An 18,606-nucleotide genomic window follows, 5' to 3' on the forward strand; every position below is an offset into this window, starting at 1 on the left:
ATGTAACAAAAGAAACCTCCATAAAAACCCCGAAGGAGGGAGTTTGGAGAGCTTCTGAGTTGGTTAACCAGAAACACTTAATACTTACCACTGTGCTGGACACCTGGTATAACCAGGATGGAAGTTCTTTGTTCAGCATCTCACTCTGTTTCTCTGACATCTGGCTGATTTGTATCTTCTAATATCCTTGTAATAAACTGGTAATCTAGTGAGAAAACTGTTTTCCTGAACATTGTGAACACCACAGCAAGGTGGGAGCCAGGGGAACCTCTGATTAATAGCTGTTGGGTTAGAAGCACAGGTGTACGCAGGCTGGACTTGCTATCAGCATTTGAAGTGGGGGCCAGGGGAAGCAGAGTTTTATAGGACTGAACCTATAGCCCATGGGACCTGATGCTCTCCTAGTTGATAGTATCAGAATTGAGTTGAATGGCAAGACCACCTGGTATTAGAGCACTGCCTGGATGTGTGGAGGGAAAATAACCCACACAACGGGATTGGATGTACAATGCTTACATAGTGTCTCATGTTATGGACATTCATCTAGAAGTTCTCTTACCTGGTAAATTTCATAATTGGTAGTTAAGAAGTTAAATCAGTCTAACAGAGGGAGCAATAAAAAGTGATCTTTAAGCATTTTACTGCAAAAATGTGTATTTGCCAGCCATTTGTTTTATAATTGAGCCAGGGCTTTTTTGTTGACACCATTGTTCATTTCTATCTTCCTTGTACAGATCTACCCCCAGTGCGTTATCTTTAACCCATTTTGGGTTTCTCTAAGTGCTGGGAGAATTTAGATTTGAAGAATCAAATATCTTCATTTGTTTGCTATTTGCCTTAGTGATTCAATTTTCAGCCACACCCAATTCAGTAGCCCCTTTTGTGGTAACCTACCTTTATTGAGTCTTCATGCGATGTTCAACCTAATGATCATAGAAACAATTTGCTTTTTTCATTCCTGTTTTATCAGTTTAAATAATATTTAATTAAATCACATAGTTACAATTGCAGGCGCAATTTGCACAAACTGTTGTGGTAACAAACATATCCTACCCTTGATAAATAGATACCCAGTGGTGGGAACGAAAGTGTAAGGGCTTACTAGTGGTACCCTAATAGTCAAAATACATGGTGTGCCAAAGCCACCTTTAGTTTTACTCAGGAAACCGAGACTATTGATTAATCCTATGAATTGGTTAAATGAAGGTTGATCAGGAACTTCTTGTGTTTCATTTTTTTTTTTATATTACTGTACTGTATTTATTGAAAAAAATTGTGTGTAAGTAGACATGTGTAGTCAAACTGATGCTTTTCAAGGGTAAACTGTAAATATTTTCTCCCATTTAGTGGATCACCTTTTTATATTGTTGATAGTATCTTTTGATGCACTTAAATTTTTAATTTTCATGAAGTCGAATTTGTCCCGTTTTGCTTTTGTTATCTGTCCCTTTGGTGTCATATCCAAGAAATCACTGTCAAATACCACATAATGAAGCTGTTGCTCTGTGTTTTCTTGTAAAAGTTTATAATTTTAGATCTTTTCTTTAATTATTTGATCCATTATTAGTTTATTTTTGTATGGTGTTAAGTAAGGATTTTTTTTTTTTTTCACTTAGATATCCAGTTTTCACCACACCATTTTTTGAAAAGATGGTCTTTTTGTTCATTGAATAGTCTTGGCAGACTTGTTGAAAATTATCTGACCACATACACAAGAGTTTATTTCTGAAATATTTCTCCTATACCATTGCTTCATTGTTTTTATGCCAGTTTCACATGGTTTTGATCACTATAGCTTTGCAGTTAAGTTTTGAAATCAGGAAGTGTGAGTCCTTCAACTTCACTCTTCTTTTTCAAGACTGTTGTGATTAGTTGGGGTCTCTTGAAATTCCATATGACTTTTTTTTTTTTTTTTTTCCAGCATAACAGTATTCATTATTTTTGCACCATACCCCGTGCTCCATGCAATCCGTGCCCTCTATAATACCCACCACCTGGTACTCCAACCTCCCACCCCCCGTCCCTTCAAAACCCTCAGATTGTTTTTCAGAGTCCATAGTCTCTCATGGTTCACCTCCCCTTCCAATTTCCCCCAACTCCCTTCTCCACTCTAAGTCCCCATGTCCTCCATGCTATTTGTTATGCTCCACAAATAAGTGAAACCATATGATAATTGACTCTCTCTGCTTGACTTATTTCACTCAGCATAATCTCTTCCAGTCCCGTCCATGTTGCTACAAAAGTTGGGTATTCATCCTTTCTGATGGAGGCATAATACTCTATCCCCAGGGGTACAGGTCTGTGAATCACCAGGTTTACACACTTTACAGCACTCACCAAAGCACATACCCTCCCCAATGTCCATAATCCCACCCCCTTCTCCCAAACCCCCTCCCCCCAGCAACCCTCAGTTTGTTTTGTGAGATTAAAAGTCACTTATGGTTTGTCTCCCTTTGGTGGGCATGTAAGTTGTTTCCATTATTTTCCTTCCTACAATAATCTATAAATATACTTAATTTTTTTTTGCATATACATTAGATTATCTTTATCTTAAAAAGATTCTTTGAAATAAAATTAGTATATACAAGGGGATAGTCGTTTTTTTATTTTAATAAATTTTGCTGAAGAGACCTTAAATATTTTATTGTGTAATTTTCAGTATTTAATTGTAAATTAAATATGATTCATAAATTTATTTCTTTTAAAATTGACCAACGTGTTCTTTTTTTCCTTCAATTTGATTTGCTCATGAGTCATAAAAAAACATGAGTAGTATTTAAGGCATTGAGTCAGAATTGCAGACATCTCTTACACATAAATGACTCACTTTGTGTGTGCACTGTGTGTGTGGTTTATCCTTTTTAATACATATGTTTCTCAATTTGAGTAAGTGATCATACTTAAACATTCTAGAGAAGTTTACTGTCTTAATGATTAACATTGAAAAGCCTTAAACCAAGGATCTTTTATTAAAATGACTAAATTAGGGTTCAGCTTTGAATAAAGCCTGAGAGTTTGGTGGTTCTATGTTAGCCTTTTCAACAACTATTCAGTGATTTTTGTGCAACGCATTCTGTTTGCCTAAGTATATATTGGAATAAAAAAACATGCTCTTATGGAAATTAATTGCAGTTAGAGAGACAAGCTTTTAGCTTGTTAAATAACATTGATAGTCACTATGCCAACCTCCTTTTACTGAAGTACCTGTTACTATTATAAGGACAAAAACAATGTTACAAATATATTAAAATTATATAAAGAAGCCAGTGAAGAGCCAGTGATAATTGTTTTACACACATATTTATAATACCTTTATATGCTACTGTTAAACCTTTTTTGGATTGCCTATTAATATTTTTTAACCCCTCTTTTGACTAGCAGCTTTTTTCCCCCTAATTTATTCTCAATTTTCTGACTATTCTTTTTTAGAGTAAGTGGGGTATTACCAAACTAGAAAATTATTATGATGTGAAATAAACTTACTCATTTTCTTAAATTTTGAAAGCTAATATGCTAAAATAGCACCCAATACGATACCTATTTAAATGAGAAATTTAGGGATGCCTAGGTGGGTCAGTCTGTTAAGCATCTGCCTTCAGCTCAGGTCATGATCCCAGGGTTCTGGGATCAAGTCCCGTATCAGACTCCTTGCTCAGCAGGGAAACTGCTTCTCTGCCTCCCTCTCCCTCTGCTCTCTCTCTCTGGGCTCTCACACACAAATATATTTTAAAAAGAGAAATTTATTTCTCCTAAGTTGTTATAGGAGTTAGTGGTTCAGGTTTGTGGAGCAGGTCTGTTCTATAAGATCATTCAAAGTCATGACCGTCTTCCAGGATATTGGCCTACCTCTGTAGGGTTAAAAGCTGGCTCAGTTTCATATTTGCCTTTTAGCCTGTGGGAAGTGGGAAAGTATTAATCCAGATGTAAGGTGACTGTCTTTTAAGTTAAGGATGACCTGAAAGTTGTGTCTTTACTTCCATTTCACATACCATACTGGTCCACATTAAATAACAAAATTTAAAGGCAGACTTAGGAGTATATTCTCTCACTGTGTGGGTGAATTACCAGATGCAACTTTATTCCTATGGACAAACAGAAAATAAATAATGGAAAACAATTAACAGTCTATCTCAAATTCTCTATCCAAAAAATGGGTGTAAATTTCAACATAAATCTAAATAAATAGCTTTCTCAGAAACAGCACTTTTGGGGCTCTGGGGTGGTTCATTCGGCCCAGGTCATGATCCCAGGCTCCTGGGATTGAGCCCCATATTGGGCTTTCTGCTCGGTGGAGAGTCAGCTTCTCCCTCTCCCCTGGCGTTTGCTCTTCCTCTCATTCTCTCTCTCTCTCTCTCTCAAATAAATTAAATCTTTTAAAAAAGAAAAAGAAACAACATTTTTGTAACTTTACATGAAGTGTAAATACGAATTAAAAATCCCTGAATGTGATTCTGCCTCAAGATCTTGCTTCTCAAACTGGATATCATTGATGTTTGCGGGGGAGGGGAAAGGACGTACATCAAGACTTGCATTGGGTGTATCTTCTTTCTTGAAGGAAGATTTGAAAGAGTATGTTTTTTTTTAATGGGGCGCCTGGGTGGCTCAGTGGGTTGGGCCTCTGCCTTTGGCTTGGGTCATGATCTCGGGGTCCTGGGATTGAGCCCCGCATTGGGCTCTCTGCTCGGCGGGGAGCCTGCTTCCCCCTCTCTCTCTGCCTGCCTCTCTGCCCATTTGTGATTTCTCTCTGTCAAATAAATAAATAAATAAAATCTTTTTTTAAAAAAAGTATTGTTTTTTTTTAATTGAATATAATTAAATACATTATTATTATATTAGTTTCAGGTGTACAGTATAATGATTAGTTTTATACATTTCTCAGTGCTTGTCGAGATAGGTGTACTCTGAAACCCCTTTATATATTTTACCGATTCCCTCAACTCATCTCCCCTCTGGCAGCTACCAATTTATTCTCTGTATTTTAGAGTGGGTTTGGTTTTTTTGTGTGTGTGGTTTTTTTTTTTTTTTTTTTTTTTTTTTTTTTTTTTGGTCTCTCTTTTTCTTTTTCATTTGTTTTGTTTCATAAGTTCGTCATAAATTCATATGGTATTTGTCTTTCTCCAAATGACTTATTTCACTTAGGTACCCCTTAAGTCCATCCATATTGTTGCAAATGGCAAGATTTTGTTCTTTTTTATGGCTAAATAATAGTCCATTGTGTATGTATACACGTCTTCTTTATCCAGTTATCTGTGGGTGGACATTTGAGCTGCTTTCATAGTTTAGCTATTATATACAATGCTACAATAAACATAGGGGTGCACGTGTATCCCTTCGAATTAGTGTTTTTGTTTCCTTTGGGTAAATAGCCAGTTGTGGAATTACTGGGTCCTATGGTAATTCTATATTTAATTTTTCAAGGAAGCTTCATAGTGTTTTGCACAGTGGCTACGCTGCATGTCCACCAACAGTGCACAGGATTCCTTTCTCTCCATATCCTTGCCAATTCTTGTTATTTCTTGTCTTTTTGACTTCAGCCATTCTGACAGGTGTAAAATGATATCTCATTATGGTTTTAATTTGATTTACTGATGATGAGTGATGGTAGTTAGTTTAATGTGTCTGTTGACTATATGTATGTCTTCGGAAAAATGTCTATTCAGGTCTTCTGCCCATTTTTAAATTGGATTGCTTGTTTTTTTGGTCTTGAGTCATTTAGATTCTTGATGTATTTTGGGTATTAACCTCTTGTGGGATTTATCATTCCCGTTCAGTAGATTGCCTTTTTGTTTTGTTGATGGTTTCCTTCACTGGGCAAAATAGAAGACTATGTATTTTTCATATTTCCAAAGATAGGAATATATTTTAAAGCCACAAATAAAATTGGCAGGGATTTTAAGAAATCCTTAAGATTGTTTTAAGGGATAGCTTCATATCCTCAGAGAAAAATTTTGGGGTACCTGTGGAAACATTTTTTGATACTCAAACCTTTTCTTAAAGTTTGTTTTATTTAGTTAGGTCAACAGTTCCAACCTGTATAAAACTGTGGAAGTATATTGAGGGGAAAAATAGGATGAAATAAAGGAAATTTGCCTTTGTATCTCAGCTGCATAGGCATTTTTATTAAAAGAAAGCCTAAGAAGCTATTTTTCTATCACCTTAGATATTATTTTTGCTCTACTTAATAAAGCTGTTCCTTTAAGACCAAATTTTTTTTTTTTTTTTTTTTTTTTTTTTTTGCCTTTCTTCTCCTAGCACAGAAAAAATCTGTTAATGTTGCTTAGACTAGGGTTATGGAACCAGTAAGGTGGTAGTTAATGGTTTTCAAATGAAATTGATTTTAGATTACAACTTATATTTCACCTTTCCTCTTCTTATAGGACAATGAAAAGAGAACTCCACTGCACGCTGCTGCCTATCTTGGAGATGCAGAAATCATTGAACTGCTTATTTTATCTGGTATGGTAAAGCTCTGGTTAATAAGAGCACATCATGCATATTTTTGTCAAATTAATATTTATGAAACCTGGTTGACTGTTTCTGTATATTTGTTTCAAAGTGCCAGGTACTGTTCTCGTGCTTCGAGTATGTCGAAGAGCAAAACAAAGATGACTGCCTTTGGCAGGTATATACTCCAATAAGGAAAACAGGCTGTAAATACAAGTAAATGTTAGAGCATGTTAGAAGATGATTAAGTGCTATAGAAAAATGAAAAAGTAGGTCAGGATAATAAAGTGAGATGAACAATATCTAGGCTCGGGCATTATATAGAATATTCATAGTAGGCCTGATTAACCACAGAGTGACTGGGAGACAATTACAGTTCTGCTAGAAGGAGGTGATATGGCTTGGACCAAGTGCAGGAGTGGAAGGAGTGAGGAATGGGGTGATTGGGATATATTTTGAAAGCGATGCCAGCAAGGTGCCTTTCTTTAAATAGCGTTTATCTGACTCTTTTTGAGGGCCTGTAAAATAGAAACCTGTACTTTATCTTTTAATTTCTCCTAAACTTTTTAAGACTTTGCAGTATGCAGTAATGGTGGAACTGTTTCTTATGGAATAGCTCCTATTGTGATCAGACTGCCTGCAGTCAGACAGAGCTTAGAAATATTTTTGTTGTAGCCAGATTATTATATTTATTGGAAGAGGAGGCACATTTTTGTATTGTGCTTATGTTGCCAGATTATAGATTGACACATAATGCAATTGGAGAAATAGTACCCTCTCATTTCATATTTGGGAGTAGGAGCACTGAGAGAAGTTTTGAATGAAGATCTCATTCGGTAGCCTAAATAGAGGGGTGCCTGGGTAGCTTGGTCACTTACATGTCTTACTCTTGATTTAGGCTCAGTTCTGATCTCAGGATCATGAGATTGAACCCTGCATCAGGCACCGTGCTAGACATGGAACCTGCTTGAGCTTCTCTCTCTCCCTCTGCTTGTGCTCTCTTCTCTCTCTCTGGGAAAAAACAAAAAAACAAAAAACACCTAAACAGAATTTTGTCATTTCATAAATATATAAAAATTTTAAAATCTGGGTTTTATAACAGATTGCGTGATCATATAGAATTAGATATAGCTGAATATTGACGCAGCTAGTACTTTTTTTTGTTGAACTGTTAGTTTCAGGGGTACAACATATACATTACTTAGTGCTCCCCAGCTGGTATTCTTCTGTTAGCTTCTTCATGAGTAACTTCATCATAGAAGCACTTTCTTGAAGGTATCTGTTCGTCTATGGATGCTAGCTCACTAGTTAGCAGCTTAAATTTACTAGAAATGAGAACTGAGGAGATATAAGAAAAAAATCGTATTTCCTCTTAATTGAGGCTTCTATTATAATAATATGAATTGATGGGATATAGGTTTATATATGCAGTTTTCTTTATAAACATTGTCTAAGAAGCAGTTTCTTTTTTCTTTAAGACATAGCTATGTTAGAAACAGTACATTCTAGTTAGTTTAATGTCTTGGACTTTGGATAAGAACTCTACTTCATTTTTTATTTTAACACAGATTTCTGTTCATTTACTTCCATTTTAACAAAAATTTTATGACTTAAAGTGGAGGGTTCTTCTTCCAATTTTTAGTTTATAACCTAGGAGAAACTTCAGATGTTCCATTTGACTCACTACCTGGCTTTTAAAGTGAATTTTTGCATCAGGGATTTTGAACTACTTACAGAAGGTTGACTTCTTGATATTTGTAAGTACAGTAGTCAGATGAGCTTTATGAATATGGTAATATCAGATATCAGCTTTGAAATAAGCATTTGAAAGAATGCCTAATTTCTTTTAAATAATTCAAAGAGAAATAATGTATAAAATTAACCACTATATATGTATAAATGCTATTTCAACTTGTCTTGGAAAACTACTTTTAGTATTATATTGTGTTTTACCAGTTTCATGAGGTAATAGCTCATGTAGCTGTTTTTGGCTGGAAAAATAAAGTCACTAATTAATTTATAGTTTTCAGAATAAAACTAAGTTTTTACATTGGTCTCATACTGTATTTTCCTTGCTCCAAATTTCTTTTGACTTCAATTTCTACTGCTCTCCCTTTTGCACATTCTACTCTAATGGCACTGGCTTACCATCTCTGGGTATTTGAAATGTTCCTTCTTTAGCCTCAAATTCTCTTTTATCAGGTAACTACATGACTTGTTCCTTTACTTGCCTTTTTATGTCCTTCCTGAAATGTTACCTCTGGGATGAAGTTGTCCCTGATCACTGCCACCATCCTTTTCCTCTCCATGTTATCTATTTTTTTCTAGTACTTATTATTATCTGATATCCTTCTAAAATTTTACTTTGTCATTTCCTATCATTCTCTCCTTACTAGAATGTAAACTCCCATGGTGGGGTGGGGAGGGGAGGGGCAAAAGGAGAGGGAGAGAGAGAATCTTAAGCAGGCTCCTCACCCAGCACAAGGGGTGGGTGGGTTGCGGGGCCAGGACACTCCATCTCATGACCCTGAGGTCATGACCTGAGCCCAAATCAAGAGTCAGATGCTTAACTGACAGAGCCACTCAGACTCCCCAGTAATACAAGTTTAGGCTTTACATTTTGATCTCAGTTTCTCAAGTCTTTAGTTGAAGTGAGAATGGGAGAGGTGGAAATGTGGGAATATGGGGTTGCAGGGTTCAGGTAGGTAAAAAGGAAAGAAAACAAATTATTTGTTTTTCTTCAGACTGCCACCTAGGCTCTAAGAAAAAATAAATAAATAAAAACTTGGATCTGGAATGAAATCTAAGGCCAAGTATCTACTAAACCAGAACCTTCATTTTCAACTTACAGATGAAAAATCAATAAATATGTCCGTATGTTGCCATGAGAGGCCCTGCAAGATAGTGTCCAGACAGATTTAGGTGCAAATCTTGGTCCCACCTAGTAGCACCTCTGTGATCTTTGGGAAGTTATTTAATCTCTCAGGCTCAACTTCCTTTTCCAAAAAGTGGAAATAATACAGATTTTGTAGGTTTAAAGCAAATGAGATGTTGCAGTTAAGATACCTAGAAAAGCCGCTGGTACATCATAGATACTCAAAATTTGGTTATTAATATTTTTTTTTTAGCAGCCCTTCTTTCTTTACTCAACTTTATTTGGTCCTGCCAAATAAGTAAATTCCTGGTGTCAGGAATTACCTTTTTTTTTTTTTTTTTTTTTTTAAGTGATTTTTAGATATAGTCTCTTAAAAATTCTCTCCTCCCCATTGTAAAATCCAGTCACAGTCTGAAATGATAAACTGGAAAGAGTTATTTAACTGTGAGGGAAGTACAGATAAGAGTTTATTTCCACAGTCCAGAGAGACAATGAAAACAAAATAGACTCTGTATAGAATATTCTTACTCAACAAATTCTAGAATTTAAAAAAAGGCCTTTAAAACTATAGGTAAGTACGTAAGTGTCTTACTGAACTCAGCCCCAGTAGCTCAGCAAATAATGAGTGAAAAGGCTCTTATAATTTGTAGAAAATAGAGCTCTAACAAGTCAAAAGATTAGGGAGTAATTAGAAATGTGTTTCTAACTTTTAAAGTTCGTGCTGTATAGACTGACTGTCATGACCTTCTATAAAAATACCTTTTTACAGGGGCGCCTGGGTGGCTCAGCGGGTTAAAGCCTCTGCCTTCGGCTCAGGTCATGATCTCAGGGTTCTGGGATCGAGCCCCACATCGGGCTCTCTGCTCAGCAGGGAGCCTGCTTCCTCCTCACTCTGCCTGCCTCTCTGCTTACTGTGATCTCTGTCTGTCAAATAAATAAATAAAATCTTAAAAAAAAAATACTTTTTTACATGGTTGAAGACTGAAATCTGAGTCAGAAGAAATTTTAGTTTGATGGGTTTAAACATTTGCCATAATTTTATGTATTTGAAGGTTCATGCTAATATGTATAAAATTAATAATTTTTAAAATAATTATTCTTTCATGTTATATCAATTTAAAATTCCCATTAACTCTTTGACAGTTGATTAGAATAGTTTTATGGAGGATGTAGTAGATAACTTAGAAATCAAAATGTGTAAGCTAGCTACTGAATTCTAAGTATTCATTAGATATTCATTAAATAAAATTCATTAAATAAAAACCTAATTATATTCAAAGAATTTTCAGATAGTAAATAAATAAGACATTGGGCTTAAAGTACACATGAGAGCAGGTGGATTTAGCAGGTGTTTACAGAATATTCCATCCAAAAGCATCAGAATATACATTCTTCTCAAGCATATGTGGAAGATTCTCCAGGATCATGTTAGGCCACAAAACAGCCTTTCATAATTAAGACTGAAATCCCATCTAGCATCTTTTCAACCACAGTGATCTGAAACTAAAGAATTCAAAAGAATGAAGCTGAAAAATCACAAATATGTGGGGGGGTTAAACATTTCTGAACAACCAGTAGGTCAAAAAAGAAAGAGCAAAAAATATCTTGAGACCAATGAAAATGAAAGTACAGCATACTTAAAACTTAATGGGATATGGCAAAAGCAATTCTGAGAGAGAAGTTCATAGCAATAAATGCCTGCATTAATAGAAAAAAGAAAGAACTCAGCCTGGCTTTTCACCTCAAGGAATAAGAAAAAAACAAGCCCAAAGTTACTAGAAAGAAGAGAATAACAAAGATCAGAGTAGAAATAAGTGAACAATTTTTTTCCTATATAATGTTTTTTTTTTAAATTAACATATAATGTATTATTTGTTCCAGAGGTACAGGTCTGTGATTCATCAGTCTTACACAATTCACAATGTTCACCATAGCACATAACCCTCACCAGTGTCCATCACCCAGCCACCCAATCCCTCTTACCCTTCTCCCCTCCAACAACCCTCAGTTTGTTTCCTGAGATTAGGAGTCTCTTAATCTCGTTTCATTTTTCCCTCCCTTCCCCTCTGTCTTATTTCTCAGATTCCTCATATCAGTGATCCTCTGTCTTATTTCTCAGATTCTTCATATCAATGAGATCATGTGATAATTGTCGTTCTCTGATTGACTTACTTCACATAGCATAATACCCTCTAGTTCCATCATCATTGCATATGGCAAGATTTCATTTTTTTCTCTGATGGCTGCATAATAGTCCATTGTATTTATGTATGGATGGATAGATAGGTAGATAGATAGATAATAGATATATAGACCACATCTTCTTTAGCCATTCATCTGTCAGTGGACATCTAGGCTCTTCCCATAGTTTGGCTATTGTGGACATTGCTGCTATAAACATTGGAGTGCAGGTACCCCTTCAGGTCACTGCATTTGTGTCTTTGGGGCAAAAACCATAGTACAGTTGTTGGGTCATAGGGTAACTCTGTTTTCAACTTTTTGAGGAACCTCCATACTGTTTTCCAGAGTGGCTGTATCAGCTTGCATTCCCACCAGCAGTGTAGGGGAGGGCTCCCCTTTCTCTGTATCCTTGCTAGCACCTGTCGTTTCCTGACTTGTTCATTTTAGCCATTCTGACTGGTGTGAGGTGGTATCTCACTAGGGTTTTGATTTGTATTTCCCTGATGCTGAGTGATGTTGAGCTTTTTTTATGTGTCTCTTGTCCATTTGGATGTCTCCTTTGTAGAAATGTCTGTTCATATCTTCTGCCCATTTCTTGATTGGATTATTTGTTCTTTGGGTGTTGAGTTTGATAAGTTCTTTATAGATTTTGGATATTAGCCCTTTATCTGATATGTCATTTGCAAATATCTTCTCCCATTCTGTCAAATGTCTTCGGTTTTGTTGACCGTTTCCTTTGCTGGGCAAAATCTTTTGATCTTGATGAAGTCCCAGTAGTTCATTTTTGCCTTTGTTTCCCTTGCCTTTGGAGACATGTCTAGCAAGAAGTTGCTGTGGCTGAGGTCACAGAGGTTGGTGCCTGTGTTCTCCTCAAGGATTTTGATGGATTCCTGTCTCATATTGAGGTCTTTCATCCACTTTGAGTCTATTTTTGTGTGTGGTGTAAGGAAATGGTCCAGTTTCATTCCTCTGCATGTGGCTGTCCAATTTTCCCAACACCATTTGTTGAAGAGGAGACGGTCTTTTTTCCACTGGACAGTTCTTTCTACTCTGTCGAAGATTAGTTGACTGTAGAGTTGAGAGTCCCATTTCTGGGTTCTCTATTCTTTTCCATTTATTTGTGCGTCTGTTTTTGTGCCAGTGCCATACTGTCTTGATGATTAGAGCTTGAAGTCTGGAATTGTAATACCATTAGCTTTGGTTTTCTTTTTCAATGTTCTTCTGGCTATTTGGGATCTTTTCTGGTTCCATACAAATTTTAGTATTATTTGTTTCATTCTGTGAAAAAAATTGATGGTATTTTGATACGGATTGCATTAAATGTGTGGATTGCTCTAGATAGCATAGACATTTTCACAGTATCTGTTCTTCTAGTTCATGATCATGAAAATTTTTTTCATTTCTTTGTGTCTTCCTCAATTTCTTTCATGAGTATCCTATAGTTTTCTGAGGAAATAAGTGAAATTTTTGAAACAAAAGAAAAATCAGTGAAACTAAGAGCTCATTTAAAAACAAAAATAAGGGGTGCCTGTGTGGCTCAGTGGGTTAAGCCTTTGCCCTCCGCTCAGGTCATGATCTGAGGGTCCAGGGATCAAGCCCCGCATCAGGCTCTCTGCTCAGCAGGGAGCCTGCTTCCCCTCTCTCTCTGCCTATTTGTGATTGCTCACTCTCTCTGTCAGATAGATAAATAAAATCTTTAAAAAGTATAAACAAAACAGACAAACCTTTAACTAGACTTACCAAGAAAAAGGAGAGTACTCAAGTTAAATAAGATCAGGAGACATTCCAGCTGATACCATAGAAATATAAAATATTTTAAGAGACAATGAATAGTTATATACCAACAAATTGGACAAAGAAAATGGATAAATTTGTAGAAGCCTGCAAACTACCAAGATTGCATCATGAATAGGAAATCTGAACAGACCGATTACTAGTAAGGTGATAGAGTCTGTAATTAAAAACCTCCCAACAAAGACAAGTTAGGACAGATGTCTTCACTTGTGAATTCTACCAAATTTTAAAGAGGAAAGAACACTTCCAAACTTTTTTTTTATGAGGCAAGTATTGTCCAGATAACAAAACCAGACAAGAATACTGTAAGAAATGAAAATTATAGGTCAGTATTCCGGATGAACAGAGATGCAGAAATCCTCAACACAGTATTAGCAAACCAAATTCAGCAGTACATTAAAAGGATCGTATACCATTTTCAAGTGGTATTTACTGCAGGGATGCAGGAATGGTTCAACATCTGCGAATCAGTGAGATGTACCAATTAACAAAATAAAGGCTAAAAATTATATGGTCATCTCAGATGCAGAAAAAACATTTGACAAAATTCAACATCCATTCACGATAAAAACACTTAATAAACTGCACATAGAGGGAACATACCTCAATAGAATAATGCCATATATGACAAGTCCACAGCTATCACCATACTCAGTGGTGAAGAGCTGAAAACTTTTCCGCTAAAATCAGGAGCAACATGTAGATACCATTCTCATCGCTTTTACTCTAGCCAGCAATTTGGCAAGAAAAAGAAATTCAAGGCAATCCAAATTGAAAAGAAGTGAAACTGTCTCTACTTATAGATGATATAATATTACATACAGAAAACTGTAGACTTCACCAAAAAACTGTTAGAACTAATAAATAAATTGAGTAAAGTTTCAGGATACAGAATTGATATACATAAGTGTGTTGCATTTCTTTCTATACATTGATAATGCACTATCAGAAAGAGAAATTAAGAAAATCCCATTTATAGTTGCATCAGAAAAGGTAAAGTAGCTAGCAACAGATGTAGTTAAGCAGGTAAAAGGTCTGTACACTGATAACTTGTAAGACATAATGAAAGAAATTGAAGAAGATAAAAATAAATGGGAAGATACTCCATGCTCATGGATTGGAAGAATTGATATTGTTAAATGTCTGTACTACCCAAAGTAGTCTACAGATTCAGTGCAGTCCTTATCAAAATTCCAATGGCATTTTAACAGAAGTAGAAAAAACAGTCCTGAAATTTGTATGGGACCACAAAGACCCCAAACAGTCCAAACAGTCTTGAAAAAGAACAAGGCTAGAAACAGCAGATTTCAAACTATATCACAAAGCTGTAATAATCACACCAGCATAGTATTGATATAAAAATAGACACATTAGTGGAACAAAAAGAGACCCCAGAAATAAACCTATGTATATATGTTCATTTGTGATGAAGCCAAAAATATGCAATGGGTTAAGGACATTCTCTTTCATCATTGGTGTTGGGAACACTGAACAGTCACATGTGGAAAATGAAACCAGACCAGTCTTACACCATACACAAAAATCAACTCGGAATGGATTAAAGACTTGAATGTAAGCTAACCAGGGGCGCCTGGATAGCTCAGTCGGTTAAGCAGCTACCTTCAGCTCAGGTTATGATCACAGGGTCTTGGGATCGAGCCCCGCATCAGACTTCCTGCTCCATGGGAAGCCTGCTCTCCCTCTCCCACTTCCCCTGCTTGTACTCCCTCTCTTGCTATGTCTCTCTCTGTCAAATAAGTAAAGAAATAAAAAAATAAAAGACCTGAAACCATAAAATTTCTAGAAGAAAACAAAGGGGATAAGTTCCTTGATATCAGTCTTTACAGTGATTTCTTTTTTTCTTTTGCCTTTTTTCTTCTTTTTCTTTTTCCTTTCTTTCTTTTTCTTTTTTTTCTTTTCTTTTCTTTTTTTTTGCATTTGACAACAGAAGCAGAAATAATAAGCAGGACTACATTGAACTAAAAGGCTTCTTCAGTACAGCAAAGGAAACCAACAAAATGAAAGAGCAACCTACAGAATGGGAGAAAATATATGCAAATCATATAGCTGATAAGAGATTGATATCCAAAATATAGAAAACTCATACAAATCAATAACAAAACAAACAATCTAATTAAAACTTGGGCAAAGGAACTGAAGAGACATTTTTTCAAAGGAGACATACATATGGCCAACAGGTATACAGAGATGCTCAGGATCACCATTCATCAGGGAAGTGCAAAGCAAAACCACAATGAAATACCATCTCACCCTTGGTAGAATGGTTTTTATGAAAAATACAAGGATAAAAATTATTAGAGAGTATGTGAAGAAAAGGGAACCCCCTTGTATACTGTTGGAAAGAATGTAAATTGGTATAGCTACCAATGGATAAAGTTCCTCAGAAAATTAAAAACAGAACTACCATGGAATCCAGCAACTCTAATTCTGACTTTGTATCCAAAGGAGATGAAATCACTACCTCAAAGAGATATCTGCACTCCCATATTAGTGGTAGCATTATTCACAGTAGCCAAGGTATGGAAACAACCTAAGTGTCTGTCAATGAATGGAAAAAGAAGTTTTATTTTATTTATATATATATATATATATACGTGTGTGTGTGTGCGCGTGCATGCACATCCACACACATATATACGTATAATGGAATATTATTCAGCCATAAAAACAATATCTTGTCAGTCTGGACCTCGAGAACACTATGCTGAGTGAAATAAGTTAGGAAAAGATAAGTAATCCATGATCTCACATTTATGGTGGAATCTAAAAAAAAACTGAACTCCTAAAAACAAAAGAGGTTAGTGGTTGCCAGGAGTGGGGGAAATGCGTAAGGCAATCAAAAGGTACAGACTTCTAGTTTATAAGATAAGGAAATTCTGGGGATGTAATGTGCAGCATGGTAGCTATAGTAAACAATATTGTGTATTTGAAAGTTACTAGGAGAGTAGATCATCAAAGTTCTTCTCACACAAAAAAATTTTAACTCTGTGAGGTGTTGGATATTAACTAAACATAACTTTTCATAATATATACGCATCGAATCATGTGCCTTTTAAACTAATAGTGTTATGTCAATTATATCTCAAACTGTAAGAAAAAGAATAAATATTACTCAGAACAGTAGTCTTCTTGCAGTGTACTTGAAGTTTACAAAGGTAGACTTTAAGTTTGGGTAGTGGTGCTTCAAGGGCTGTCCTTAAATTTGGTGTAAATGCTGTGGTTGTTGAGGCCCAGGTTTGAGACTTATTGCAAATTCTGCCTCCACCACCAACCTTATAATCATATTGAATGAATTTTTAAATAAGTTTGGTTGGAAATAGAATTTCATCTAGGTTTTTGATCTGATCGAGTCTAGATCGAGAAGAGAATGAAATACATGGAGAGGAAAGTAGGCAACAAAATTAGGCTAATTTGTTTGTGCTATCAGCAAAAATTGGTGGTGTAGAAAGTTCAGGATAGATTGCTCCTGCCTTTTATATTAATTATTAGTGACATTTTACAATAGTAATTAGGTTAACCTTAACTGCTATCATCTTAAGAAAATTAAGCAATATGAAATAATCTCCATTGAGCTCTTGCATTTTACCAAAGTCATGATATGCTTCAAAAAAAAAAAAAAAACGCAATAAATATTCTAGTTTTGTATTATAAAAACTATTTTGGTATCAGTGGCAAGGTTATTTGTTGCTACAGTATTTCTCTAAAATGAAAAATGAAGAAGATAAAAAGGTTGATACCAGCCTATAGAGCCATGTTCTTCCATGTTCACATTTCAGATTTTTATTGTTGATGAGAAATTAGGAAACCGTGTTCCCTAATTTGTTCCAGTCTGTGTTTTCATTCTTAAAAATTATGACTTCACATTATATTTTGTAATCAGAATTCTCACTGTTTTCACACATACCCTAATCCTAATTCATAGCTTCTCTAGCTCCAAGTTTTTTATTTTTATTTATCTCTTGGTTGAATAGACATCATCATCCTCAAGTTTTTGGAGGGTTAGGTTTTTTTCTTTTAATATTTAGTAAGAGCTCATGGATGTCATATTCTTACTTATTTGAGACTTGCCTTTTTTATTTAAATGAAGGGTAGATTGATTACTCTTAAAATTCTTGATTCGTGCTCTTTCCTCACAACTTTATAGATGTGAGGAATTCTTCTAGCATTGAGTGGAAGTCTTGGATCAGGCTTTTCTCTCCTCACCATTTCCGTCCCCCATACCACCTTCTATCACCATGGTCACTTCTTTTCTGCCTGGATGCCTGTAGGATTCAATTCTTTATCCTTAAAATTCAGTACTAACTTAGGCTAAATCTATTGATTATTCTTGCTGGGACATAATGTGAGTGTGCATTTTTAGTTCTGAAATTTAGATTTTTATTTCATGTGTATTTTCTGTTAAGCCTTTGAATATTTTATTTCCATGTTTTTCTGTCTGTATCAGGCACTATTCTAGGTGCTGCGGGTAAAACAACGAATAAAACAGATGCAGGTCCCTGCCTTAGTGGAGTTTATGTTTTGGTGGGGGAGATAGTAACAAGTTAATATACATAGCTTATCTTGTGATAATTGCTGTGGGAACATTAAAGGAATAAATGTTGGGTGGGGGTTTTATGTTAGATTATCAGGAAAGGGTTCAGTGATACATGACGTTTGAGCAGATAACTGAAGCAAGCCTTGCAAACTGAGAGAATAACAAACACCATGAGATGGTAGTATGTTTGGAAGCAAGTGAAAAGAACAGTAGGAGTAGGAGATGAAGTAGAGGAGGTGGCAAGGTTGCAAATCATGTGTGGCCTTGTAGGCTTTGACAAAGACTTGTCTTGGCCCTTAAAATGATGTGGAAGACCAAAGGTGAGTTTTGAGTGGAGTGACATGGTCTGACTTGGGTTTTTAAAGATTCACGCTGGCTGTGGTTCAAATTCTTAGCTGTGTTCTAAATTGTGTTTATTTTGTTTTTGTTACTTCTGGGCTTTTATCTGTAATTGTTTTCTTTTTCTTTTTTTCTTTCCTATCTCTGCTAGCTCTCATCTCTTTGCCTTGTCTGTCCTGCCTCTGTCTTGGAACCCTTTGAGAGCTCTCTTCAGCACTTAACTCTCTCTGAATTTGTGTATAAAGAGTAGTTTGCAAGTTCATCCTCTCCTTTCCTGGGGTAATTTCTCTCAGATACACCTATTAATTGTATTTTACTCAGTTTACTCTGCTCCCATATATTTTTTCTGTTATGCCAAATCCTTCCAGAATAGTTATTTGCTAATGAATAGAGTAGGGAGGGGCTAAAAAGTGAGCGT

General features: G+C 35.7%; 1 protein-coding gene across 10 annotated transcripts in view; it reads left to right on the plus strand.

The window, feature by feature from the left end:
* The window catches only part of ANKRD28 (ankyrin repeat domain 28), a 205,317-nt gene that overhangs the window by 115,506 nt on the left and 71,205 nt on the right, over positions 1–18,606 (plus strand). For all 10 annotated transcript variants that reach the window (XM_032332459.1, XM_032332505.1, XM_032332487.1 and 7 more), the window contains one exon: positions 6,378–6,456. In XM_032332459.1, the coding sequence (XP_032188350.1) occupies positions 6,378–6,456 (79 nt within the window). The remainder of the gene's footprint in view (positions 1–6,377; positions 6,457–18,606) is intronic.

Source organism: Mustela erminea, chromosome 1 (genome assembly GCF_009829155.1).
Source record: "Mustela erminea isolate mMusErm1 chromosome 1, mMusErm1.Pri, whole genome shotgun sequence".
In the NCBI taxonomy this organism is placed as follows: domain Eukaryota; kingdom Metazoa; phylum Chordata; class Mammalia; order Carnivora; family Mustelidae; genus Mustela; species Mustela erminea.